The 26,958-nt window shown below is 40.9% G+C and overlaps 1 protein-coding gene across 1 annotated transcript in view; it reads left to right on the top strand.

Moving 5' to 3' along the window:
* Positions 1–4,962: 4,962 nt before the first annotated feature.
* Positions 4,963–26,958, top strand: part of KCTD16 (potassium channel tetramerization domain containing 16) — a 293,145-nt gene continuing 271,149 nt past the window's right edge. Inside the window, exon 1 of the mRNA XM_062189740.1 lies at positions 4,963–5,931. Coding sequence (XP_062045724.1) covers positions 5,100–5,931 — 832 coding nt within the window. The 5' untranslated portion in view covers positions 4,963–5,099. The remainder of the gene's footprint in view (positions 5,932–26,958) is intronic.

Genomic DNA, 26,958 nt, shown 5'->3' with positions numbered 1-26,958 from the left:
TCAAAATCACAGTCAGGCAGAGCTAGAAGACAGGTAATAACTGGGGAGGACCTGACAGTAGGACCCTCATAAACTGTAGCTGTTAGGACGATGGGGATAACTCAAGAGTCATTGGGGCATGTAACAGTGAGCACACAGAGCTTTGGTAAGAGATCAACTCCCTTCCTGATAGCAAAGACAGCATAAAAGCTCGCTCTGCTGAGGGGAGGGGAAGCTTAGGAGTGTGTATGGAGTGAGGATGTGGGAAGTGATCACATTATTCCAAAACTGAAATTGTCCTCTTGGAAATCATAACCTTCAACATTCAGCTACAGGAGGGGGGTGTGTGTGAAAGTGACGAACAGGAGGCAGAGATGCAGACCCCTTTTATCAGTTTCACTGCTTACTTAATGTATGCCTTGTTCTAGATGCTTCCCTATCATAAAAAAACAGGATGGTACATTTCTTCCTAGCTCTTCCCTTAAGAGAAATCTGTTGCTGTCTGTTGTTGAGCCTTTGGGCCGAATGTGCCATCCCACAGTGTTTCGGTGGAGAGCTGCCAGGAGAGAGTAATAACACCAGCAGTGTTATCTGCTGACACGAGGGACAGGAATACACTTACAGCCCAGACTTGGCTTCTTGCCTCTTGTTAAGGCACCGAAGAGCCGGGCTTACTGACAGCCTGCCTGAGACACACTCGCTTACTTTAGCACTATTCAAATTTCTCTCTCTGGTGTGTGCTGTTTTATTTCCTCCAAACCGTTTATCTTTTTAGTCCCTCCTCTCATTCATTTGTCTTCTTGAGGGCAAAGGAAGTTGCATGAGTACTACCTACCAGCAGATTTAAACCTGGGGACCCCAACCCAGCGGGCTTCAGGGCAGTCTTCAGCCACACCCCTGACCTCTCACACAGCGAGAGAAGCCCACACCACCTTAACTTCTTGAGATTGCCTTGTAAAGTAAAAAGTAGATATGGCTAAAGCAAGGTGGCTGCACACTTGTTTATTTTCAACTGTACCATACTAAATGCACACTTCTAGCACAAAACAATAGAATGCAAGATAACTGTAAAACTGTAGGCTACTTACGATATTTATGAAAAATTTAGCACATGACTGAGCTTGTCTGGTGAAAGTTTTTTGTTTTGCAATCCTCAGAATGTGATTCTGTGAGTGTAGGTGTAGCCTCATCTCAAAAGGAAGTTCTGTAATCAAAGTTTGCATAGGTCTGGAAATGTCAATCGCCACCTGCCTCCCCATCATCCCATTTTCACTCCTCCCTTCCTAAGAGGCTCCGCCCTGACATAGAATGGTAACTTCTGTATCTGACACTGAGTGCAAACTTTTTTGCTTGTGAGTTTATTTCCCAGGTTTCATCAAATTCTTCAAGCAGCTCATTTTCCAAATAAAGTTTAGAATTTCTTGTCTCAAAAATAGCTTAATCTATAAAACCCAGACCAAAGAACAGAACTCTGCATTTTCTGAATTCAGAATATTCTTCTTTAAAATTGCAAAATCTTTTTACCTTGCAATTAATTTAAATGAATTTTGGAAGCACTTTTAAATGAGTTGCTGCTTTACTGTTTTTTAATGAGTAGTAGTCTTGAAATTATTATTTTCTTGAGGCCAGTCAGCAGGTTAATATGCCACCTGTGACTCGGGCTGCCCATATGAGTGTCAGTTTCAGTCTTGGCTACTCCACTGCTGATCCAGTGCCCTAGTAATGCACCTGGGAAGGCAGCAGAAGATAGCCCAAATGCTTGGGCCCCTGCCACCCACCTGGGAGACCCCGGGCAGAGTTCCTGGGTTTACATTGGCACAACCCTGGCTTTTGCTGCCATTTGAGGAGTCAACCAGTGCATGGAATATCTTTGTCTCTCCCTATCTCTGTAATTCTGTCTTTCAAATAAATAATCAATCTTTAAAGAAAATCAAGTAGTATTTTTTATATGCCACCTTTCCATCCCTAATCAAAAATACTTGTACAAAAAAGTCAAACACAGGACACAAGCACACTGAACAAGCCATGGTCCAAAACCTTGCTTGATACTCTACAGCTGTGTGTGTCTCTCTGACCCTTGCTTTCCATATCTCTAAGATTTCCACTTCTCAAGTCCTTTTTAGCCTGAAAGACCACGTTTTTTTCTTACTCCTTTTCTCCACCTCCTTCCAGACTGTTCCCAGAATATCATAACACCTGAGCTCCAAAGTTATTGTCTTAGTGTACAGTCTACTTTGTTAAAAATAAAATAAAATTTTTGTTTACTTTAAGCCGAGAGTAGCACTTAATAGGCACTGATTCAGATTTATGTTTTCCTTGACCTGGTAGCAGTGAAATGTTTATTTTGTTGTCATGCTGAACACTGCATGTCAAGTAAATTCAAATCACAACAGAAACATAAAAATAAAGAAGGAATTAAACTTGGGTGCTTATTAAATTGCCAGCTGTAGAGCTGCACTGATAGTTTAGAGCACTAGGTGGCGATGTAAGTGCATCATATAAACATTTCCTTGATTGGCCCAGCATTAAAATCCTAATGATTGAGGCCAGAACAGGTTAATGCCTTAGTTAAAGAAACAAAGTCAAATAGAGTCAGGTGTTGGGATGTTAGCTAATCCTCCGAATGTGTTCAGCAACTCAATGCTTCTCTAAAGAAAAGGCTGTCAGACTGGAAATGTAGCCTACCACTGAGCACACCTGCAAGCTAGTTCTTGGGGCGAGAGTAGGCTGTATACACGTGCATTCCATATCGCGCCTAACTGTCCTGTCCGCTCCCTTCCACTGTGGGTCTTCATTTTTCTAAAAATAGCACTTGTTTGGGATGGAGTGTGCCTTCCATATATTATTCATTGACGAAGTCCTCTATTCTTGTCAGGAATGGGAGCCCCAAGACACTGGTGCTGGAGAAGGGAGGCAGCGGACTTACTGTAAGCCCTGCCTGGGCCATTACTGCCTGGCAGGCTGGCCTGCAAGCACTTTGTTAGTGGATTGGGTTGCCCTGGAAATGCCTTCCTGAAACTCTAATGATGCACTTAAGGGAGGCCTCTGGGACAGGAGTAAAATGTCTCTTAGCAGGCGTGTCTTCCACTGAGTCCTCTTGGGAGGACTTGGGGCGAGGCGGGCCTGCCCGGAGAGGCGCTGAGTAGGGAAACAGACCCCGAGAAAGGTTGAAGGCAGCGACTGCTCACAGGTAAGCCGAGCTAATGACTTACTGGTGTGAACCGGGGGCATCCTGCAGGCGCCCAAGCGTCATGGATTCATTCTGAAAAGTAGCATTAATTTCAAGAGAGTGATTTATATTTGTATTTGTTTACTGTGGTGGTGGCCAAGGGATGAAAGGGAGAGGAAAAAGAAGGGCATTTGCGAGAAAAAGGGTTTAATCCAGGGATTTTAAACAACCCGCTTGAGCATCAGGGTCATTTATGTGACCCCTTAAAAAAAAAGCTTTAGAGGGGACGCTTGCGTTTCGGCAGCAACTCAGGGCATGAGAAAACGGTTTGTTGATTAAAAAAAAAAAACAACAAAAAAAAAAACACTGGTCTTCCTCGGAGCACGGCGGTGGGGGGCTCTGCTGGGGGGTGGTGGTGGTGGAGGGAGCGACTGGAAGAGGGCCTTGGAAGCTCCAGACTCCGGAGCGAAGTGGCTGCGCGGCGCGGCGTCCCCGCCCCAGCCCGGGACCAGCGCCCGGCAGTCGCGTGCCCCGCGCCTAGCGCCGCGTCCCCGTGCGGTCCTGGCAACCTGTCACCGCCGAGGACGTGACTCGGAGCTGCCTCCGCTTTCTCCAAGCCGTATTCCTTTAAGATGATGTAATAGTCATTTCCCTGGATGGTTTCTTGCCTGCACTGCTGAAACAACAGCATCCGAACTGCACTGGGAACTGTGGAACCACCCAGCTCCGCCGGCGGAGAAGCAGAAGCCCCGAGCCCCCGCCGGCATCGCTGCGCTGCGGCCGCCTCCGGCTCCACCGGCTCCCGCCTGGCCGGGACCATGGGAGTCCGCTTGCCCCTGCGGGCAGGCGGGGTGGCTGCCTGGGACCCCAGCGGGGCACAGCTCTCTGTCCTTCTGCCCCTGGGCTTTCTGAAAAGCTCCTAAGTCCCGGGGCCTCCTGCAACTCTCTTCTGTTTTAAGGATCTTTTCTAAAGGTTTGGGATTTTTTTTTTTTTTCCGGAGAAGCTTCGGTCGAATATTTTCCTCTGCTTTACTTCTTCAACTTACCCTGCTCTCATCGTGGTTTAACTTTTTTTGTGACTTGTTTTAACTTGAGAGAGAACACGTACATACATTCATACATATAGATCTATATAAATACTTATATTATATATATATATATATATATAATTATTTTCTAAGCACACGTCTCTCTAGCACTTTTCATTGATACCTCTGTCCTTCACCTGTTTGGGATTTGACAAGATCCAGCCAGACTCAGTGTCGCTGTGGATTCTGATTGCTTTGCAAATGGTTATCTCTTCACTAGAACTGGGGCTCCAGCACTCACTAAGGTAAGTGCCAAGACTTAATGATTTTCCTGTCCAGTTGACAGTTGCATATTCCTTTTGAATGCATAATTACAAATAGAATTGTTTTTTAAGACTAAGGGCTGGATCAAACATACAGACACAAAATAGCATGAGACAGGCTACAATTTAGTTGAAGAACAGATGAAATCAGTTCCAGGACTGCTTATGTAAAATATCTCTCCCTCCTTTTCATCCCTCTCCTACCCCTACACCCCCCCCCCCCCACGGAAGTCTCTTTCTGACTCATTCTGGCTTTGGGGAAATAATTTATTCTCTCTTCCTTCAGAAGGACTTCAGAGTAACTGGAGAGTTGGACAGCTTTGCCTACTGAGCGTGATGGGAGATCCGATGCAGATGAGTTGATTGCATTCCATGAAGTAATAGCTACCACCCTCCAGGGCTTAAGCAACGTTTTCAGCATCCATTCACCTGTGGACGCTTCGAAATTTTGCCTTATTGGGAAAAATATCTGGGTGAAGAGGAGGTTGCTTTTAAGAAGTTAGCATCCTTTTCCCTCCCTTACAAGTTGAGGCAGAGGCTAAGGCTGTGACTCCAGTGGGCTGTACCTTTAAATCAAAATAGAAGAAGAAGAAAGGGACAATGGCTCTTAGTGGAAACTGTAGTCGTTACTATCCCCGGGAGCAAGGGGCCTCAGTTCCCAACTCCTTCCCTGAGGTCATAGAGCTGAATGTTGGGGGTCAAGTTTATTTCACTCGCCATTCCACACTGGTAAGCATCCCTCATTCCCTCCTGTGGAAAATGTTTTCCCCAAAGAGAGACACCGCTAATGATCTAGCCAAGGACTCCAAGGGAAGGTTTTTCATTGACAGAGATGGATTCTTGTTCCGTTATATCCTGGACTATCTCAGGGACAGGCAGGTGGTCCTGCCTGATCACTTTCCAGAAAGGGGAAGACTGAAAAGGGAGGCTGAGTACTTCCAGCTCCCAGACTTGGTCAAACTGCTGACCCCCGACGAAATCAAGCAAAGCCCAGACGAGTTCTGCCACAGTGATTTTGAGGATGCCTCCCAAGGGAGCGACACGAGAATCTGTCCCCCTTCCACACTGCTCCCTGCTGACCGCAAGTGGGGTTTCATTACGGTGGGTTACAGGGGATCCTGCACCTTGGGCAGAGAGGGGCAAGCTGATGCCAAGTTTCGGAGAGTTCCCCGGATTTTGGTTTGTGGAAGGATTTCCTTGGCAAAGGAAGTCTTCGGAGAAACTTTGAATGAAAGCAGAGACCCTGACCGAGCCCCAGAAAGATACACCTCCAGATTTTATCTCAAATTCAAGCATCTGGAAAGGGCTTTTGATATGTTGTCCGAGTGTGGATTCCACATGGTGGCCTGTAACTCATCGGTGACAGCATCCTTTGTCAACCAATATACAGATGACAAGATCTGGTCAAGCTACACTGAATACGTCTTCTACCGTAAGTGCACAGGGTTCTGTTTCTCTTTCATGTGTATCAGTCTCTTCACAAATGTTTATGGCCTGCATGCTCTGTCAGTATTGAAGCAACACTCTGGGGGATTGTTCTATTTCTTGAGTAAGAGCTAGAATATTAGAGGCTACAATTCAGCTGTCATGGCTTACCTAAGGCATGTTTTATCCATTTTTCCAGTGCTCACAGAATATTCAAAGACCTCCAAAATCACAGAATGCAGATAAGATTGGTGTGGAGGGAAAACAAACAAGTAGGCTTTGTTTTATTGCCCTTTTCTAAATTATGAGGAGAAAGTTGAAGATTGCAACTTGGCTGTTGGTCCATGAGAGTTTGGTAGACACTGCTTACTCTTCTTCTAGACGAACTTTGGGTTCCATTAAGCTTGTTTCTAAGACTTGCCTGCATCAGGGGCTTTCAGAACACAAATGGATGTTGTACTGAGTGGTGTAGTCTTGGCTAGATGGCAGTATAGACTGCCGAAAGGCCCCTTTCCTCCCCCCAGGTCTGAAATTGGCTTTTATGGGCTTTACAAATCTGCTATTTGATTCTTTAGTATTTTGTACTGAGACTGGAGTTGCACTGCAGATTTAATTAAGCTGAGCTTCATTTGAGACCCACAAGGAAGTAGATCCTTGAGAACTGTCAATCCCATGCAAACACCTTCAGATAGCTAAGGTGAAATAATTACTGACATAAAAGGAAACCAGAGTGGGGAAGAAAGAAACAATTATCTTATGAATGCCTTTTAAGTAAGGGGTTCTTAGAGGTCAGTTTCTTTGCTTAAATGAGGACTTATGGTGCCAGTTGCCTTGTTTTATGAAATGGCATTATTTTGAGCTGCACACTCTCAAGCATTGATGTCTGAAGGGAGAACAGTAAATCAGCCTGTGCTGTTTAGTGCTTGATTTAACTGCTGATTTCCAGCAGGCCTGGGAGTTGGGTGAGGTGAATTCCATGAGGAACACATATTTCCAGTGTTAACATTTTCTCTATTCTCTTGGTTAAAGCAAAATCAGAATTTGGGGCAAAAATGAAAATTTCTATATATACAAGTATAGGATTGAATTGACTGTGCTTCTGCCTCTAGCTGTAATTTTTTTTTTTTCTTTTGGAGATTATGCCAGGAACCCTGGTGAAGAGGTCCTGGGAAGTAGAGCTGTACTATACTGGGTTATCACACAATGCATGTTTAGCAGTGGAGACATACGGGCTGGATAGATAGGACAGCCTGTGGGGAAAAAATGAAGTCAGCTATTGGTGCAGGAGGATAGTGATGTATGATAACAGACATTATGTGGTCCAATAACCCTATCCATGGCCTGAATCTGTAAGCTGTATCTTCCTTTATGCCTGAGCTTAATCAGCAGGTACTGCTTTCTTCCCTCTGGCCAATTTTCCACTAGTGTGGAGATAAGACTCTGGGTTTTTAGCCTTCTGTTGAGGAATCTGATGTTATCTGTGATTCTTTGGAACAAATATCATCCCCAAACTTTTTTGGGAAAATGCATCTCCAACAGAGTTAAAATGGTATGGGATATTTACTGTGTTGTCTAGTTTCTACTTTCTGAAAGCAAAGCATCCTGAGAAGTTGCTGCCAAACAAAGGAAAACATACCAGTCTAACCCCTGAAAGGACCACAGTTGGTTTTGCATCACTTGCTCACTTACATGAGACCTGCAGTTGGAAACATATTTGCCTGCTAGCTCAGTGGCATTTGTGTGTTCATCAAAGGCTCATCTGTCTAACACTGTGTCCTCTTTAGATTGCTCTGGAAAGGCTCTGCTCTCCTTATCCTGTAATTGCTTCCTCCTCTTTTGGATCACTGAGAAGCTGCCAATGAGCAGTTTGCTCTCCACATCTCCAGGGACAGGCTAGCACATAATGCACAGGAACTTCATACCAATAGTATATATCTTGCAGATGATAAACTTCCCCTTCGAACCCTACAGCCAGAGCTAAGTGTTAACTCTTCCTCTGTCTTAGGACCAATAAAACTGACAGCTGGCTTTCTAGGGTGCATAACAGCTTCCGTGCAGCTGCTTAGCCATAATTATTTAATTAGAAGCTGCCAACTGTGCCTATATAAGCATTAATTCATCAAGCTGTTGTACTCGGGTTAATGGGCCGAAACCATGGGAGGTGCTCTAAAGCAGGGAGTTGACTATATACAAAGATGCTTTTCTCACAGGAACTCAACTTCCTCCTGGGTTTAGGAGAGAGAAGTATATACACATATACTCCTTAGATGGAAGGGATTAACTCCAAGCGGGCATATTCTTCTAGTAACCCAGGGAATAATGCAAAGCTACTTTGTATAGATCCATATGCAGTAAAAAAAATGACCAGCAAAACATTAATGCATTACATATGGTGGTTGACAGTCATAGGGAGAGATGTTTTCTTTCCATTTGCCCATGTTTCTTCTAAGTTTTCCAAAGGGAACATGGGAGATCAAAATCTAACTATTGATTATTAACGTGTTACAATCTTACTTCATTTAAATTTTTGTGTGGACCTAGGTTTGATGTTCAACATGAGGCAATGGTAAGTGAAATATGTTATTACAGAACTGTAAACAATTGAAAAGCCAATAGGTTCTGACTTGTTTAAGAGGGAGGTAAGAAATGTGTTTGTCTATACCACTCACATTCCAAAATATGATATGTCAGATGCCATGGATTGTAAATCACTTAACTACAACCAGAAAACTTAATATGAGTGATATGGTGGCATAGAAAAGAAACATTTACCCTTGGGTTGCTTTACAGAGTATTTTGGATATGTGTCCTGTGTTTTAATTTAAAACCATGAGAATGCACATTTTCTCATTTCAGTGACTGTACTGAAGGTAATGTATCATTAAATTCAGACAACACCATCTTGATTCCCTTCTAAATAAAATGGGAGCTCAGTAGTTTGGAAAAGAGAAGTCCTGATTTGACGCCAGATATTCAACAGCTGTTCAGCTGCTTAGAAACACAAGACTAGTTGCATGGAAACAAATGAACTCTTTCTTTCTAGAACCATCTTCCAATGCCTCGGAGGATGGGAAGATTGTTCTTGGTTGAAGAGCATTGTGCACTTTGCCTTACGCCTCCTCATGAGTGAGCTACTTTAGCTGATTGCCTGAAAGCATGAAGATCTGAAGGCAGTTGTCTCTAAAAAATAATTGTATTACTATGACCCATATGTAGGGAGTTTAATTCATAGGACACTTGTCCAAAAATATACACTGCGAATTATGGGAATTACAGAAGAAAAGACACAAAGTCATCATTTTTAAGAACAAATGGCTCTGTATTTTAAGATTCTTCTGCAAAATTCTCTAAATTATATAGATAGTTTATACATGCCTTTAGGGCTGCTGATTATTAAGATAGAGTATTGGAGAAAAGTAGATTGGAAAATTATTTCCCAATTAGAATTGAGCTGTGTGACCTTGTATTGGAACCAGATACTTGTATATGATTATGGCTGATGTGAATAATTTACAGCAACTTGAATCCCAAAGCTTCATTTGAAGCTTTTAGAGGAAAACATGTAGAAATGCATCTATCCCAAGATGATTCCAACACTTTTTCTCCTGGTTACTTGAAAGACACCATTCATAACTCAAATGTCTCACACCCATTGAGATACAATATTGACACAGGGACAGCATGGCTCAAAGAGTACACTATTTGCGGCTTGGTTTGTCACCAACTTCATCTCCGTTTTCTTTCGCTTTTTGCTGTCCTCTCATGAGTAGGTGCTCTTTTCATTCTATCGGAGTCATTACTGGTCTCCAGTTCTTTTCCTCCAAGCCATAATGCAATCTTGTCAGGAAAAATTCTGCTCTGTCATTACACTTAGAATGCTTTCAAGGCCTGGTGTTACTTTTCCCAGGGGTACTGGTTCACGAGAGTGCTTCTCCTAGTTGTAAGTCAGGCAGGCTTTTACCTTGAGGTTGGAAGGTTTCTTAATCGGTAATTTTTGGAAACCACAATGTAAGTGTGACGCTTCATTGTGGAGTCACTTTAGACCCACACCGAGAAAGATATTATGTGGTGACAGTGCAGGAGCAATGATGTATTGTTTCTTATTTCTTTAAGGTGCTGTGCACTGAGAATTAGGCTCAATAAGACAGCGATGCAAACATGTTAGTCAAATATCTTATTAATTTTAATTTTATTTTATACTGCTTTTGCTTCCATGTCAACCAAAGTCTCTTCCTTGAGTCCAGTCTCTTAGGGGAGGTGATAAAAATCGTTTCTTCCCGAGCGCCTGTCCTCACTGGATGGATCTGGCAGCAGAAGCATCAGTAGGACTGGCATTCATGCAGAAAGTGGGGCGATGACTCTGAGATCACCCCCCCCCCCCCCGTGTCCTGATACATTGAAATGCATATGTCAGACTGGAAAGATAACACCAAATGTTCCTGACAGCCTAGGGAGGTTTGGATCTTACCAAAGACATGAGAAACAGAAATAACAGGCTATGCCTCAAAGCCAAAAACACAAAACCACTTACAAGCACAAAACTCAGAGCAGTGACTATGCATAGACAGACTGTTAGTCCGAGGTATAAGTAAAAAAAATTTTCCTGAAATTGAAAAAGAATGCTCAGTTTGTGCATCATAACACACTGTTGGTCTTTTCTTTGGTGTCTGTTACGGCTTTTCTCAAATATTTCATTTCTTGGCACACCAGTTAAAATTTTTTTTATTACAAAACAGTTTCAAATTATCCAAGTGTAGAGATGATAGTATAATGAACGTCTATAGAACCAACGCCCAGCTCCAATAAGTACGGTTATCAACACAAGACCAGTTTTGTTTTGTATGTAGTCTTACTTTCCCTCCTGTTTGACCTGGATTGTCAATCATTTCATTAACACACAAATACTGAATTATTAACTTTTAAAATGTGATTTTAAAACATAATACCATATCACATACAAAAGTAATATAATTCTTCAGTGTCAACAGTTATCTAGTCAGTATTTGAACTTCCCTGATTTTCCTACAATGTTTTCTTTTTCTTTTTTCTTTTTTTATTTTTGACAGGCAGAGTGGACAGTGAGAGAGAGACAGAGAGAAAGGTCTTCCTTTTGCCGTTGGTTCGCCCTCCAATGGCTGCCACGGTAGGCGCGCTGCGGCCGGTGCACCGCGTTGATCCGATGGCAGGAGCCAGGTGCTTATCCTGGTCTCCCGTGCGGGTGCAGGGCCCAAGGACTTGGGCCATCCTCCACTGCACTCCCAGGCCACAACAGAGAGCTGGCCTGGAAGAGGGGCAACCGGGACAGGATCGGTGCCCCGACTGGGACTAGAACCCGGTGTGCCGGCGCCGCAAGGTGGAGGATTAGCCTAGTGAGCCGTGGCGCCGGCCCCTACGATGTTTTCTTAAAATTGGCTTATTTGACTCAAAATTCAAATGAGCATCCACTGTGTTTGGTTGCTGTATTTCTTTATTCTCCCTTTTATGACTTAGAGAAATATCACATGTAACAAATGCAACAAAGTATAAAATGTATGTATTTCTTCTAATTCCAGACTCCTATTGTTTCTTTCCCTTTCTCACTATTTTTTTTTCACAGCTTATTTGTGTCAAAAAACTATGTTGCTTGTCACATCAAATATCCTACATTCTGTGTTTTACTGGCCATTTCGATCATGTCTATGATGTCATTAAGATATTTTCTGTTAACACTGTTTTTCTGTAAATGTGGTAGATCTAGAGTCTTGATGAGATTCAGTTTCAGTATTTCTGGCAAGAAATCATCATAGAGAATGCAAAGTGCATGTTTAGTTTGTATTGGTATATTGACATGCTGTATTTTATGAGGCAAAGGAAGAACATATTTTTATTGTTAGATTTTTCATTGTTGTCCTATGACTACATAGCACTTTGGGACTATTCCCTGTATTTACATGATGATTCTTTTGACCAATCAATGCGAGGGCTCCCTAATTTTCCTTTTAGCTGTCCAAGAACTATCTAGTATCCACTGATATTCTCATTGTTGGACTGGGCTACCATTCGGAGTGCAGTGAGCCTCTTAAGATATGTGCTGAGTCCTGTTGATAGACAGCAGGAATTATTTGGGGTTTGAAAGTTCACCTTCTGGCTATTCTAATTTTACACTTGAATATTTTTGGATTCGTTCGACTGTGCTGAAGCTGCACTGGATTCTCCATCTGTGAATTTCATGGGACATTATTTTCCTGTATCACAGTACAGATAGTCACATGTTCCACTTGCATATTTACCTGTCTCTTTGACTGTAAGCTTTATGAAGATAGAAATTACACCCGTTCTGCTCATCATACCTGGTATAGTACCTGGCATAAATGTAGATACTTCATAATTTAGTTTTTTAAAAATAGTGTAAATGCCTCCTGCAATATTCTGTTATGGTCATAGATACCACTGTCTTGAATGTACTGTTACATTCTCTTAGTAGACGGACTAGAGCAATGATATTGTGATTAATGTTTTAAATAATAATAATAATAGTATTTCCTAATTTTCACTGAGTGTTAAGCATTTAACTTAAAAATTGAATTCTCATTGAAAAGTGCTCTACTCTTAGCACCTGCACAAATATTCTAGCTCTAGGGGAGTGGAAGAAACTCTTACCAGCAGCAAAGTCTCCTGGGGTCTGCTTTTAGCTGATTTATCCAAGCAGGAGCAAATTGAAGCTGGGTGGGGCTAGGCTTAAAGGAGAAACCCAGGAGGGACTCAGGATTCAGAAAAGTGCTGCAAAATTGATAAAATAGCCCCCAAAGGAGAAGAGCTCTACTTGCATGCAAAATGTGCTGTGAGACTTGGCTTCTTAATTTTCTTTCTGCTCCGGTATTCCACTTTCTTCCTCTTCCCAAGAGTGTTAGCCATCCTCCCTCGATGCCAGAGTCAAAGTGACATCATAGTTAGGAGCCTGGGTTTTGGAGCCCAGATAAAAGCAGGCTGTTTGCCCTGTAAACCTAGGCTTGAGCTTGAAGCTCAGCTTTGCTTCCTTTCATGTTTCAGTGTCTTCCTGTGCAAAATGGAGATGATAGCAGTAGTCCAACCCCCTCCCCCCACCATTGGGCTGTTGTGACAGTCATAAGAGTTGGTGTGTATGGCATTTGCTTACAGCAATACCTAGCACCCAGCCAGTGCTAAACAAGTGTTAATACATAAGAAGAACTCTGACAGTCCTGACGTGGATGAGACATACATGCTGCCTTTCAGTAATTTACCTGCTTCTAACAGTCCTGTTGACTACTTTGCCCCGTCTGTTGTTCTGTGAGCTGAGACACACAAAACAAGCACATCTCAAAGTGACCTTAAAAAGGAAAGTTTATCTAGTATGATTACATCTGAATAAACAAAAGTAACCCCCTCAAAAGGCTTCCAGTTCTGGTAACTCTGCACCCACCTGGCTGCTCCATAATGGAAGTCATTAGGTTGTTTTTTTCCCACACCTGGCTTTCAACTTGTGGCTTTTCAGAACCCAAGATAGTATGTGCTGGGATTGTGGCACATCACGCTCAGATGGTGCTTGAGACCACCTATTCCCTATTGGAGTGCCAGTTCTAGTCCCTGCTACTCCAGTTCTGATTCAGCTTCCTGTTAATGTACCTGGGAAAGCAGCAGAAGATGGCCCAAATATTTGGTTCCTGCCACCCACATACTAGATTGGGATGGAGTTTTGGGCTTCTGACCTTGATTTGACCCTACCCTGGCTATTGTGGGCATTTGGGAGTGGACCAGAGGGTGGAAGATCTGGCTCTGCCTCTCATGTGAATAAATGCATTTTAGGGGGAACAATTAAGAATACAATTAAATATATGTTCAGTCACTGCTGAATTATGATTACCTTTTATGAGTATCAGCCAAGAGAGTATTCTTCCTGGTGACAGAATGGTTTTTGGGTGCATCACTGACAATACAATTATCTAAATAGCTCCAGAAATGAAAACAAGACTTTTTGCCTCACACTGTGAGTAGCTGTGCATCATGGCCTTAAAAAGAAATAAGGAACAAAAAAGGAAGTAAGATTGCTAGTGGGGGGTGGTGCTGTTAATGTGTGACCTGCTTAAAAGCTGCCCCAGTGGGAAAAAAATTCACACTTTTCAGCTTTTATTCATCAATCTCATTCTGAAGCCAAAAGTTATATTAATTTCCCCAGCCCACGTTATAGCAACATTGCATTTTGAGTAAATCTGATATAATATGATTAGGAGCTAGTTATATTGATGAAAATAGAACACAACACACTGTATGTAATTCGATGGCAAACTTAAGTGACTTCCCAGCTATTTAATATTGTGTTTTAGACAATGTTGTGAACTGACCCAATTAACACTGCTAGACAACCAAATAGGAAAAAAGGAGAGCTAAGCTTTGGTAAGGGTAACTTTTTGGATTTTGTTGTCATTGTTGCTGTTGTTTGTAAAATGGTTCCTGGAGCAGCAGGTAAATCCTAGTGATCAGGGCTAGTGCTGTGGTGTAGTGGGGTAAGCCGCTGTCTGCAGCACCAGCATTCCATTTGGGCAATGGTTCGAGTCCTGGCCATTCCACTCCCAATGCAACTCCCTGCTAATGCTCTTGGGAAAGTGGCAGAAGATGGCCCAAATTCTTGGACCCCTGCACCCACATGGGAGACCCAGAAGAACCAGTGGATGGAAGATCTCTCTCTGTACCTCTCTTCTCTCTGTAACTCTGCCTTTCAAATAAATGAATCTTAAAAAACAAAAAGAAAGCCTAGTGATTAGGATAAAGAAATGGGGGCATGTGTGTGTTAGGATGAGGCAGAGGCATTGAATTAAGACCAAGGGAGGCCGGTGCCGTGGCTTAACAGGCTAATCCTCTGCCTTGCGGGGCTAGCACACCGGGTTCTAGTCCTGGTTGGGGCACCGGATTCTATCCTGGTTGCCCCTCTTCCAGGCCAGCTCTCTGCTATGGCCCGGGAAGGCAGTGGAGGATGGCCCAAGTCCTTGGGCCCTGCACCCGCATGGGAGACCAGGAGAAGCACCTGGCTCCTGGCTTCGGATCAGCATGATGAGCCGGCCGCAGCGGCCATTGGAGGGTGAACCAACGGCAAAAAGGAAGACCTTCCTCTCTGTCTCTCTCTCTCACTATCCACTCTGCCTGTCAAAAAAAAAAAAATACAAAAAACCAAGGGAATATTATTTTTACTTTTTGGAGATTTATTTATTTATTTAAAAGGCAGAGTTACAGAGACTGAGGGGAGAGAGAGACAGAAGGCGAGAGAAGGAGAGAGAGGGAGAAAGAGAGAGAGAGAGAAAGAGAGAAATAGAAATGATGGAGCTGCTGATTTATTTCCCAGATGGCCATAATGAGCAGGGCTGGGCCAGGCTGAAGCCAAGAGCTTCACTAGGTTCTCCCACATGGTTGCAGGGGCCCAAGTACACAGGCCATCCTCTGCTTCTTTCCCAGGCATATTAGCAGGGAACTGCATAGGAAGTGGAGCAGCTGGGACACAACCCTGCGTCCATAGGGAATGCCACTGTTGTAGGCAGTGGCTTTACCTGCTATACCACAGTGCCAGCCAAGGGAATATTCTTGAACTTGAGGAAGTATTGCAGAGTTCTGAGAATACTCCAAATAGAACAAGTGCTGACCTACGATGCACAACACATCAAAGCACTGGTCAGGCATCGTTGCTAATTTTCTTTTGAGCTTAAGCATTCAGTTATGACAGTTAAAGACATTTTGCTAAGAACATATACTTGCAAATTTACACCGTAAAGTGAATGGAAATTAGAATTTAGTTTCCATTAATTTCTGAAGTAGGTGGAATATGCTTTCCCCCCCTCTAAACAAATGGTTAGAAAATTATTAATTGCTATTTGTTTGAATTATGCCTTTAAAATGAGTGGTTTTACTTAGCTTTTCTACATGGGTATTCCTTGTGGCATGGTGAGGGAATGACTGATAATATAATGTGTCAACACTATTAGGCCTACTTTGGACACTCAGAAATATATTTGAAAATATCTTGCTGATTCACACTTATGAGGACCTGTCTGATATAAAGTGCCTCTTTAGAGGACTGTCCATTTATGATGGGTAGAAAATGTCTTATCTGTATGCAAAGAATCAGTATTCTCATTCACAAACTCTTCATGTTAATGATTGTCGAGTACATCTCCACAATCTGCCAGGGAAGTGATTAACATTCTGCACAGATTACATTGGTTTGAAACTTCAGACACTTGAAACTTTCCTTCATCTTCACCCTTCCACACAGACCAAAAAACAAAATGAGTATCAAGTGTACTCACGTTTTATAATGCATCTTACCCCTCCCCAAGAGAACTTTTATTTAATGAGTACAAATTTCATAAGAACAGCTTTAGGAATATAGTGATTCTTCTCACCATACCTGCCCTCCCACCCCTACTTCCACCCTACCTCCTCCTCCCTCTCCCATTCCCAGTCTCATTCTCCATTAAGAAAAAAAAAAAAAAACTGTTGAAGTCATTGTTTCTTGAAGTGTCAATTTCATTTCTACAGATTTCCTTTTAGATGCTTTATTAGTTCTCACAGGTCAGGGAGAACATATGGTATTTGTCACTTTGGGACTGGCTTATTTCACTAAGTATGATGTTTTCCAGATTCATCCATTTTGTTACAAATGACCAGATTTCATTGTTTTTATACCACTGTGTAGTATTCCATAGAATAGATATCCCACAATTGCTTTATCCAGTCTTCCGTTGACAAGAATTTATGTTGATTCCATGTCTTAGCTAAAGTGAATTGAGCTGAAATAAACAGGGATGCAGATAACTCTTTTATTGGTTGATTGCACTTCTTTGGGTAAATTGCTAGGAGTGGGATGGCTGGGTCTTATAGGAGGATTATATTCAGATTTCTGAGGTATCTCCAAACTAACTTCCTCAGTGGTTTTTCCAGGTTACATTCCCACCAACAGTGGATTAGGGTACCTTTTCTAACACATCTTGACATCCTTTTATCACAATAGGCAGATTATGTTGATGGGAGTTTTGTGTTGATAGTTTTCTCCCTATCTTCTGGCTACATGAGAAAATGTCAGGCACCCTGTGAACTTGCTCTGCTGTTTGCTTTTGTGTGTGTTAGGTTCCTAGATACTTCTGTAATGATTGACGCATACACTTTGGGAAATATTTAATGAACACTTATAATGTACCTGTGATTGCATTCAGGGATTCACCTGTGAACAGAATCATCTGGTCAGTCTTTTCATGGGACTTACAATTTAGGGAGAGATTAGTAAGTGGTACATTTTAATCCAGTATGAGATAGAAGTGTGATTTCAGAGTAGAGAGGGAGTTCCTAAACTGAACTTGAGGTGTGAGGAATTTAAGCTCAGTTTAACAATAATGCTTATAGGGAAGAAATCACTTAAATTTTGAATGTATTTTTTGACTTTAAGATACTAGCTGGTTAATGAAGTTGTAAAAGTTATATCCTAGGATGGCTTAGAACTACTTTAAGATCATTAATAATTGTGCCATTTCTCTTTGAATTAGATTTTTCCTAATGATAGCTGTGTAAATTACTTTATATCAAAAATCAATATTATTCTTTTTTAAACTATTCATCTCTGTCTTCCATTCAGACCTTTTTATTATAAGAGTATATAAGTCCAAATGATACCTAGATGACTGTTAATTGATTTTAAAGGAATTTGACAATTGCGATGTAGTTTTCTTTTATAAAGATACTCAGAATGGTACATGTCATTATTATCATTATTTTAAATTTAAAAATTACTGATTTACCTTGTCAGTTTTACCCATGATTCATTTCTAGCCCCAACTACAGTGCTGAACAAGCAGAAAGTGTTTAACAAGCATTTATTGAGTGAACAAATACTCTTATAACACTGCATTTTTATTTCATTCCTAAAAAATTTTATGAGCATGCAATACTTGTACATTTTCGTGGGTGCAGTCAGTGTTTCATCAGAGATAATAAAGTTTAAACTGACTCAACCAGGCAACTAGCTGTTCAGTTTCTTTATCTTTAGGTGTGGAGCTGAAAAGCTCCTGTCTTCCAGTTCATTATATAGCATAGAGTCCATTGTCATAAACTGGAGTTGAGCTACTATGCCTGAAACACTAGAACTTGTTAGAGGGAGGCTGGAAAAAGGGCATTGAAATACAACCAAGAAGCGGTAACCAGGTAGTGGCAATGCTACACTTAACCAGAGAAAATGTGAAGTGTAAAATGATTGACATTTTCCTTAATGTTGACTTTAAAGCATGGGTGCACCTTGTGTGAGTGACAATAAAAATATGGCTGAATATACTCTCTGGATGAAAAGCTCAGCTCCACTACTTCCTACCAGGGCATGTTTGGGCAAATGTCTTCATTTCATTACAAAAACAAAAACAAAAAGAAAACAAACCAAAAAAGCCTGTTTCCTTACAGCTCAGGGCACTGCTCTGGAAAGGGGGACAAAGCAGCTTCCCTCATGGCACACTTAAGAGAACTGAGCGAATTTAGGCCATCTTTGCAGCTTCATTCGCATCACTTGGCGGGTTTTTCTTTAGGCTCTTCTGTTGTTCTTCGTAGAAATAAGTGTGTTTGGATCCAGCAGGAGAAGCTAAGAGAGTATGGACCCTTAGATGACGCTGCTCACCCCCAAACGTCAAGCTGCCCTCTGGTTCCTATCTCCACTGTTCTCACACGCACTTCATGACCTAAGAGAAAGGAAAAGATCACATAGCACGCATTCCTGAAGGTCCCTCTGTGTTCTTGCCTCTCCTGCCCCTTCTGAAGGTAGTCCTCCATCTCTACCCTGGTCCCACACCTGAATGGCTTCTTTGACAGCTCTGGATGCTGTGCTTGGGTTTCCTCTGTCCACAACACCCTTCTTTCCACAACTCTCTTTTCTGAATCCTTCTCATCCTTCAGTGTCTAGCTATGATGGATTTCCCATACAAAGCCCTTCTTTTACCGTCCCAGCCGCCTCCTACTCAGTGCCTTGTTCGTTTCTGCCCTAGCTCTCTTCACCTATGTAATTACTTGCTTGATTTGCCACTTGCTTGTTCTTTCTTTGTCTTCTCTCTCTCTCTCTGTCTCTCTCTGTCTGTCTCTCTGTCTCTCTCTTTGTTCTGTTGTATCCTCAGTAGCTAGTTCAGTGCCTGGGGCATAGTAGATTTGTTAGATTCTTTTTCTGTTTTCCTGAACTTCTCATGTAGAATTAAAATATGAGATTTTTCTGTCACTGTGAAGGCAACTTATGATGATGGCAACACACACACACACACACACACAAGGGGGCTTCAAAAACTTTGTGGAAAACAGAATTTAAAGATAATGTGGAGCCAGCGCCGCGGCTCAATAGGCTAATCCTCCACCTAGCGGTGCTGGCACACCGGGTTCTAGTCCTGGTTGGGGCGCCAGATTCTGTCCCGGTTGCCCCTCTTCCAGGCCAGCTCTCTGCTATGGCCTGGGAGTGCGGTGGAGGATGGCCTAAGTGCTTGGGCCCTGCATCCCATGGGAGACCAGGATAAGCACCTGGCTCCTGGCTTTGGATCAGCGCAGTGTGCTGGCCGCGGCGGCCATTGGAGGGTGAACCAATGGCAAAGGAAGACCTTTCTCTCTGTCTCTCTCTCTCTCTCACTATCCACTCTGCCTGTAAAACAAAAACAAAAACAAAAACAACAACATAAAAAATATAAAGATAATGTGAAGAGGTGGGCATTTGGCCTACAGCTAACCTGCCAGTTGGGATGCCTGCATCTCATACCCAAGTGTCTGCATTTGAATCCTGGTAGCACTCCTGACTCTATTTGCCTGTTGATGTGTACCCTGGGAGGTGTCAAAGGTATGACTCAAGTGGTTGGATCCCTGCCATCCACACAGGAGCAAATAGACGGGAGTGTTCTCTTTCCAACCCCTTAAGAAAAAAAAAAAGATAATGTACATTTTCCATGATCTCCGTGTGTGTGTTTGTGTGTGTGTGTTGTATGTGCATTGTGTAAATCTGGCTAGTGAAGTAGAAACAAATGAGAGAAAAAGAAAAAGGGCAACACACCTTGAGACAGAGGATAAGATATGGATGGGACTGGGAAAGGTACTTTCATGAACTGCTTCAGCTCTCCAAATCTCAGGCACTTTAACTGTGTGTTAGCAGTAACGGACCTATGTAACTGCCTCGTAGGTCCATAGAGTGAAAATAGCAAATAATATGATATATGTCAAGTGACTGTGTTGCTTGATTAGATGACTACTATGCAGGCAGATTTTTATCCTCACTTGAGTGAGCATCCAGAGAATGTCTTAAGAATGGATAGGTACAACCAAAAAGAGTGAGAATTGCCAAAGCATTCACCTATCAATGGTCCAAATAGGCAAACAAGTTTTATTTAATAGGACTCTAGCATCAACGCTATTGTGATGTAATATTGAGTAGCATGCAAAGATATATTGGGCATATTTTGGTTTCTTCTATTTGTGTAATAATCATACACTGATGATATACAGATGCTGACCAGATGAATAAAAACAAATCCCTTACATAAGCCTAGCAAACTATAATGCTGAATGGATGATTCAAGTTTATCTTTTATGCTAGGCATGTACCAACCTGATTTGTAAAATCAGAGCATCTTCGAGGGAGTGGGGGTGATGTACGATTTCATAACTCAGTTTCCTGTCTTTGAGTAGCCAGAGTTTAGATGAAATCTTGATAAAAGTCAAAATAAAAAAAATCTTTAAAGTGGCACTGTTTTGATTGAAGTGAAAATTAGGAAGGGTAAGATATTCCTCCTTCTCCAATCTCTCTGGCTTTTCTCTTGGTAGTCTTTGAGCATAATTTCAGAAAAGCTAGGTCTCTCTGTAGCTATTAGAAAAAACTTGTCCCCAACATTCTTAACAAATGGTAACTTTCCATCTTTTAAAAACTTGGCTTTTGGCATATTTGTGGTCAGGTTCTTTAGCTGTGTGGTTGTTTTTATTTATCTGTTTTTTAACTTGACTTACATTTACTTCTTGGCAAAATGTACATGAAGGCAATTTTAGAAAAACTAAAGACCAAACATAAAGCAATTTTACTTCTATTTTTGGTTTATTTCAGAGAAATGTACCTTAATTATCCATTTTACATTTTTTGTAATAACATAGCGATGGGAGTTATTTGTATTGAAAAGGGGGTGTGAAAAATAGCTTTTACAACTGATTTTATACACTTGTAGTTTGGAATTGTGTTGTATATTGTGAATAAAGCCCAAAAAGGGTATGCTATTCTATTAAATAAAATATCTTTCCTTCCAAATAACTTGTGGAACTGTCATAAAAGTCTCTGGTTAAAATTGTACTTTCCACCCTTACATGAATAATTAATTATAAACAAAAATAATCTATTTTGGAGTTGTTTGGGAATAATCCCTTATACCAATCATGTTCTTTTGTATAAAAACAGCATGAGAAATTTCTTTTTTATCATAGCTGTATTTTCCATTTTTTTATAGTCTGTGATTTGCCTTGGTAATTTGCTTCTTTTTAAGGGAAAATGATTTTTCCTTAAAAACAACCAGATGTAGTGTAATCAAATAATTGCTATTTTGACTCGCTACTACAGTCCTTTTTGGCTTCAGATAGAAATAAAAATATAGATATTTGAGGGTTTCAGGATATATTTAAATTCTGAAATGTTGACAGTAATCATAGGTATCCTTCATTGAACTGCGTATCATGTTTCATGTAAAGTGTTTTCCATTTAACTCCTACAAAACCTGTACAACTAGGAACTGAGACTCAGAGGGGATTAACTCATCCAGGTTAGTGACCGTTTCAGGATTTCTGTACCGAAAAATACGTAGTATCACCCATCTGGCTGTAGATGTGAGAAAGGTTCATTGGTCGCTATGAGGATGGGGTAAGGATGGAGTGATGGAGATTAAGGCTGCAGTTAGAAATAACCCTGTCTACCTGCAGACTCCGTGACTCTCACGTGGTCTAGCAGCTGGTGTAAGAAGAACTCAAACCTCAGTTCCCTGACCCCAGTGCTGGCATTCTTAACTATCTTGCCATAGCACAGAAATACCAGATGGCCGTGCTGTCTTCTTCAAACTGCCAAAGCAGCTATTTGAAGGAACCACCTCACCAGTTTAAATGAGAAGCCCACATAAAAACTCCAGCAGGGTGTGCGGATGGTAGGGAGTGCTCAACATGGATGATTTTTCTTTCTCTTTCCCTTTCAAATTTCAAGTCTTATAAATATGGTTTTCCCATAATACAACTTAAAAAAAAAAACTAAACCAGATTGGGCTGAAATCTGCAAATCTGTCCTCAGTTACCCACACAGAACTTGTGGGATGCAGTCTCTTCTCCCAGAAACACCTACGCGGCATTATTTTTAAGACTTTGATTGCCTAGGTACCACAGACACAAAAAGACATAAGGCTTCATAACACAAAAGAGATGTCAACATTTGAAATGCAATAGGGCCAATGTATCCTTGTCTTCCTCCACTCTATCAAATAACTAAGCAAAAGTAAATTTTATATATATATATATATATATATATATATATATATATGTCTTTAAAAATAGAAAGGCAAGTTAGCAGTTTCCAATTCTAGAGTCAGTAGCAAGACAGAGATGGGTCAAGTATTTTTAACCAAAATTAATCCAGGTGGCTCAAAAGGCATTATTGGCCCCCAGAGAAGAGGACATTTTTAAGCTTGAACCTGTGGCTAACTTGAAACTGTTATCATGAATCACAAAGTATCTTGAAAACAAGTTTATCTTTTAGTATCCTGCCCTTTTTTGCATTTGGGAGAGTTATTTAGAAATGTAATTGTGGTATATTTTATGTTAAGAACAGTTTTCCATGACTTTAGAAGTTTAATCATTACAGTAGGAAAGTTGCAATCAAAACCTAAGAAGAACAATTTGATTGTTTCAAACCAGTTGATCCTCTTAACACGTTTTCCTTCTGCATCTCGATAAACAGCATAGAATCTAGAGACAAGGAAGTATAGACTCTTGTTTTTCTTCATTTGTTATGGTTTTTATTTATCTCCCTTTAACTCTTAAAACATAGATGTAGATGTCAGTGATTGAAAGTAAATCACCCAGCAGGCACTGTGATAAGTGCTTTGTAGGTGTTAGAATGTTCTCTCTTTAGAATCCTTAGAAACACAATGAATTAGTGATTCTTTTCTCCATTTTACGTAGGAGAAAGCTGAGACTTCAAAGATCCTTACTCAAGTTTAAGCTAGCAAGCGATGAAGTCAGTCATGCTCTGGTCAAGTCAGTTTGACTCCAAAGAGTATAATGGCTTTCAATTGCGAAGTAGCATTGGATAGTCAGTAGCATACAGATTGTTCCTACTGATGAGCTGGTATTTTTAAAGCATTTAAAACAATCAATGTAACATAGAAGTATAATAGTTTATTAAATAAAATGAGTAATATTGTTTTTTAGATTGTCCACTATGAGCCTGAATCTGGAAGATTCTAAATTTGAAAAAAATTCTGCACCTGTCTGAATAAGTAATAATAGCTAAATTTATGAGGGTAGTTTTATTTTTCTTTGCCAGGCTTTGTGACAAGAGTTTTATGCATTATTCATTAATTCAACAAATTTTATTGAATAATTAATATATGCCAAGAAATGCTGTAGGCACTGAGGATTCAGCATGGCATAAGACAAACATAATTTTCTGTCTTCAAGGCGCTTATATTCTAGGATGTGTGTGTGAGGTGGGAAATGTATAATTACAAAATAAATAAGTGGGATATAGGTTATCTCATATGGATGTGGAGATAATCACTGTGGAGAATGAGTCAGTATGGGTTTGGGGTGTGGGTTGTCATTTTCCATGGGAACCAGGGAGGTTTTCATTGAGGTGATTAAATTTAAGTACAGGCATACAGAGGGTGAAGTTTCCAACTCTGTGGCATCTGATAGGCAGAGGGAAAGGTATATCACAAGTCCCCAAGGTAAGTCGAATGGAGAAACAGCATAGGGTGGTTGTGTACCTGGAGCATGTAAAAGAAGGAAGAGAATTTATAGTCCTTTATAAGTACTTTGTTTTTTTTTTAAGATTTATTTATTTATTTGAAAGAGTTAGAGAGGAGTGGTAGAGTCAGAGCTCAAATTCTAGATGTTTTAAGTTGGAGGTGCTTCTTAGACATTCTTAGAGATGTTTCAAGTAGGAAGTTGGATGTATGAGTTTACGATAGAAGGGTGATGTTCAGAGTTAAGATGTCAATTTGAAAATCAACTGTATGAAGAAAGTATTTAATCCAAAAAAGTAGTCAGTGTTTGGAGAAATGCTGTGAGAAAAGAAGGCAGGTTCAACAACTGAAGCCTGAACCCTCATGTGTTAACATTTGGAGTTGGGAAAGAACCTGAAAATGAAACTTAAAAGTAGGAGCCAGTGAGATAGGAAGAGAACCAGAAAAATATGGTTTCTTAGAAGCCAAATGAAAACAGCATGCTTTAAGTAGGAGAGAATGAGTCCTATCCTGCTGAAAGAGTAAGTTCTTTGAGGATTCAGAGTAATGTCCATTGGATATACCAATATCAAGTTCACTGAGGGGCTGGCGCTGTGGCACAGGAGGTTAAAGCCCCAGCCTACACTGGTTCAAGTCCCAGCTGCTCACTTCCAATCCAGCTCTCTGCTATGCCCTGCGAAAGCAGTAGAGAGGATGGCTCAAGTGCTTCGGTCCCTGCACCTACGTTGGGGACCCAGAGGAGGCTCATGGTTCCTGGCTTCAGAGGAACTCAGCTCTGGCCATTGCGGCCATTTGGGGAGTGGGCCAGCGGATGGAAGACTCTCTCTCTCTCTCTGTCTTTCAAATAAATAAATCTTTAAAAAAGGTCACTGGGGACTTTGAAAACAATTTTTGTGAGCTGATAAAGGCAAATGCCTTACTATGATTTTTTTTTCTATAAATGGAGAGTAGAGTAAATGAGAAAAGTGAGTGTAGCTATAATTTTAAAGAATTTTTGTTAGAAAGTGAAATATAGACATGAGGTGGTGGTAAAGAAAGTGAGAGCATGCAAAAGAGAGTTTTTCTAAGGTGATAGAGAAAACAATGTTTTTATGTCCATAGGAAGGATCCAGTGGTCAGAGAAAAACAGTGCAGGAGAGGGAAGAGATAACTGGAATGACATCCTTGAATATGTAAGAAGGAATGAGGTGGAGCTCATAGTTTACTCTTTGGTATGAAACTTGTTTGTTGATCCACAGTAGTGGGATGAATTAATATAGAATTGAATGTAGTATATGTATAATACATATGGTAATTATATACATATACATACACACATGTACAGAAAATATGTATATGAATATAAAAGGTCTGTGGGAGAGTGAATGAACTAGGGAAATGCATTATTGACTGGCAGCACGGAGGACTCATTTGAAGCAACTGACCATCAGGTAAAATGAGCTGACCTAGAGTGCTCTCCTATTTTCTCCAGCCACGTGCAGCTGCTTGGGTACAGGTGGGAGTGAGCCTATATTTGGTCCTAATCATGAGGTTTTCCACTACTAATGTTTAAGAGTCAGGTGTGTATGCAAGAGATGTGTCACAGTGATTGATCAATGAATTTGATCTGGTAATAAATTCAGGGAGGCCATGAAGGAGTCGAGGGACATTGAAGTTCTCTATGGGGAAAAGGGCTTTTGGAATCTGAGACTGAAGAAAATGAGCCAAAAACGCGGGAGAAGATGATATCTGTTCAAACTTGGACTAATGGAGAATTAATTGATTAATAGTAATGCTATCCAAGATGTGACCATGAACATGAATGACTAAAGGAGGATATAATTTCTGAAAGAGGGGGATTAGAAGCACTCAGAGATCATCCATGGGGCTATTGAAAGTCCCAAGAATTATTTTACCTTCATAATGACTCGACTCTTCATTTTAGAGAGAGAAAATGTGAGACTAAGTGTTGGTAAATCAGTGCAAGTTTTTCAAACTAGGAGGTAGTAGTACTGGGACTTGCATGTGGCTGTGGGACTCTTCTTACCCACTTTGCTCAGTGTGCCATTGTTGATTAAAAGGAGCTGAGGGGTTTTCCATGTTTCGTGTCATTTGCCCAACAAATCTGTCATTCGCCAATGTAAACTTATTAGGCAACTACTGAACAGTAGTGCACTATATTCTTTCATGTTCTAGGGTGATAAGGATGAAATGTATTGTGTGGAACTGCAACTGAGAGTTCGCTTTCAGCTTCATCATAGTTTTTATCAGTATAAATGTATTTAAATAATTATTTGACTATTTTAATGTATCATGCCCTTATCATTTCATAAAAATGACTTGATCAGCCCTTGGCCTGACTGTCAAAGAACAACTTACTATTTTATTCCTTTTATTATTTTTTGTTCTACTTTAATACCATTGGTTGAACTCTGAAATTAACACACAATTATTCTTAGGTGTTTAAATTTAACTGAAAAGTGATCTCTGTTAAATATAAGAGTGGGAGTAAGAGAGGGAGGAGATGTAGAGTTCCGCACATGCTCACTCGGACTTACCCTTAATGGTAGAGCTAGAAATGTGCCAGGGGATTCCAATTAAATCCCATCAAGGTGGCATGTACCAATGCCATCATACTAGTCAAAGTGATCAGTTTCAGTTCATAATTGATCATAATGATAGGATTAAGTGTCAAAGGGATCACATAAACAAGACTAGTGTCTACTAATACTAACTGATAAAATTAAAAAGGAGAGAACGATCCAACATGGGAAGCAGGATACACAGCAGACTCACAGAATGGCAGATCCCCTAAATGGCACTCTGCCTCAGAATCAGCCCTTAAGGCATGGGATGGGGGAGGGAGTGGGAGATGGGATGGTTGCGGGTGGGAGGGAGGTTATGGGGGGGGGAGCTGCTATAATCCGAAAGTTGTACTTCAGAAATTTACTAAATAAAATATTTACTAAATAAAAGTTGAAAAAAATGAGTAGAGAATAGAAAACAAAAATGCTGATATTTGTGATATGTGTGTATCTCATAAATTTAATACAACTGAGACAAAAATGGAAACTTAAGTGGAT

This window comes from Lepus europaeus, chromosome 4, assembly GCF_033115175.1.
Source record: "Lepus europaeus isolate LE1 chromosome 4, mLepTim1.pri, whole genome shotgun sequence".
Taxonomy (NCBI): Eukaryota; Metazoa; Chordata; class Mammalia; order Lagomorpha; family Leporidae; genus Lepus; species Lepus europaeus.
This window is presented reverse-complemented; position numbering and strand designations above follow the sequence as displayed.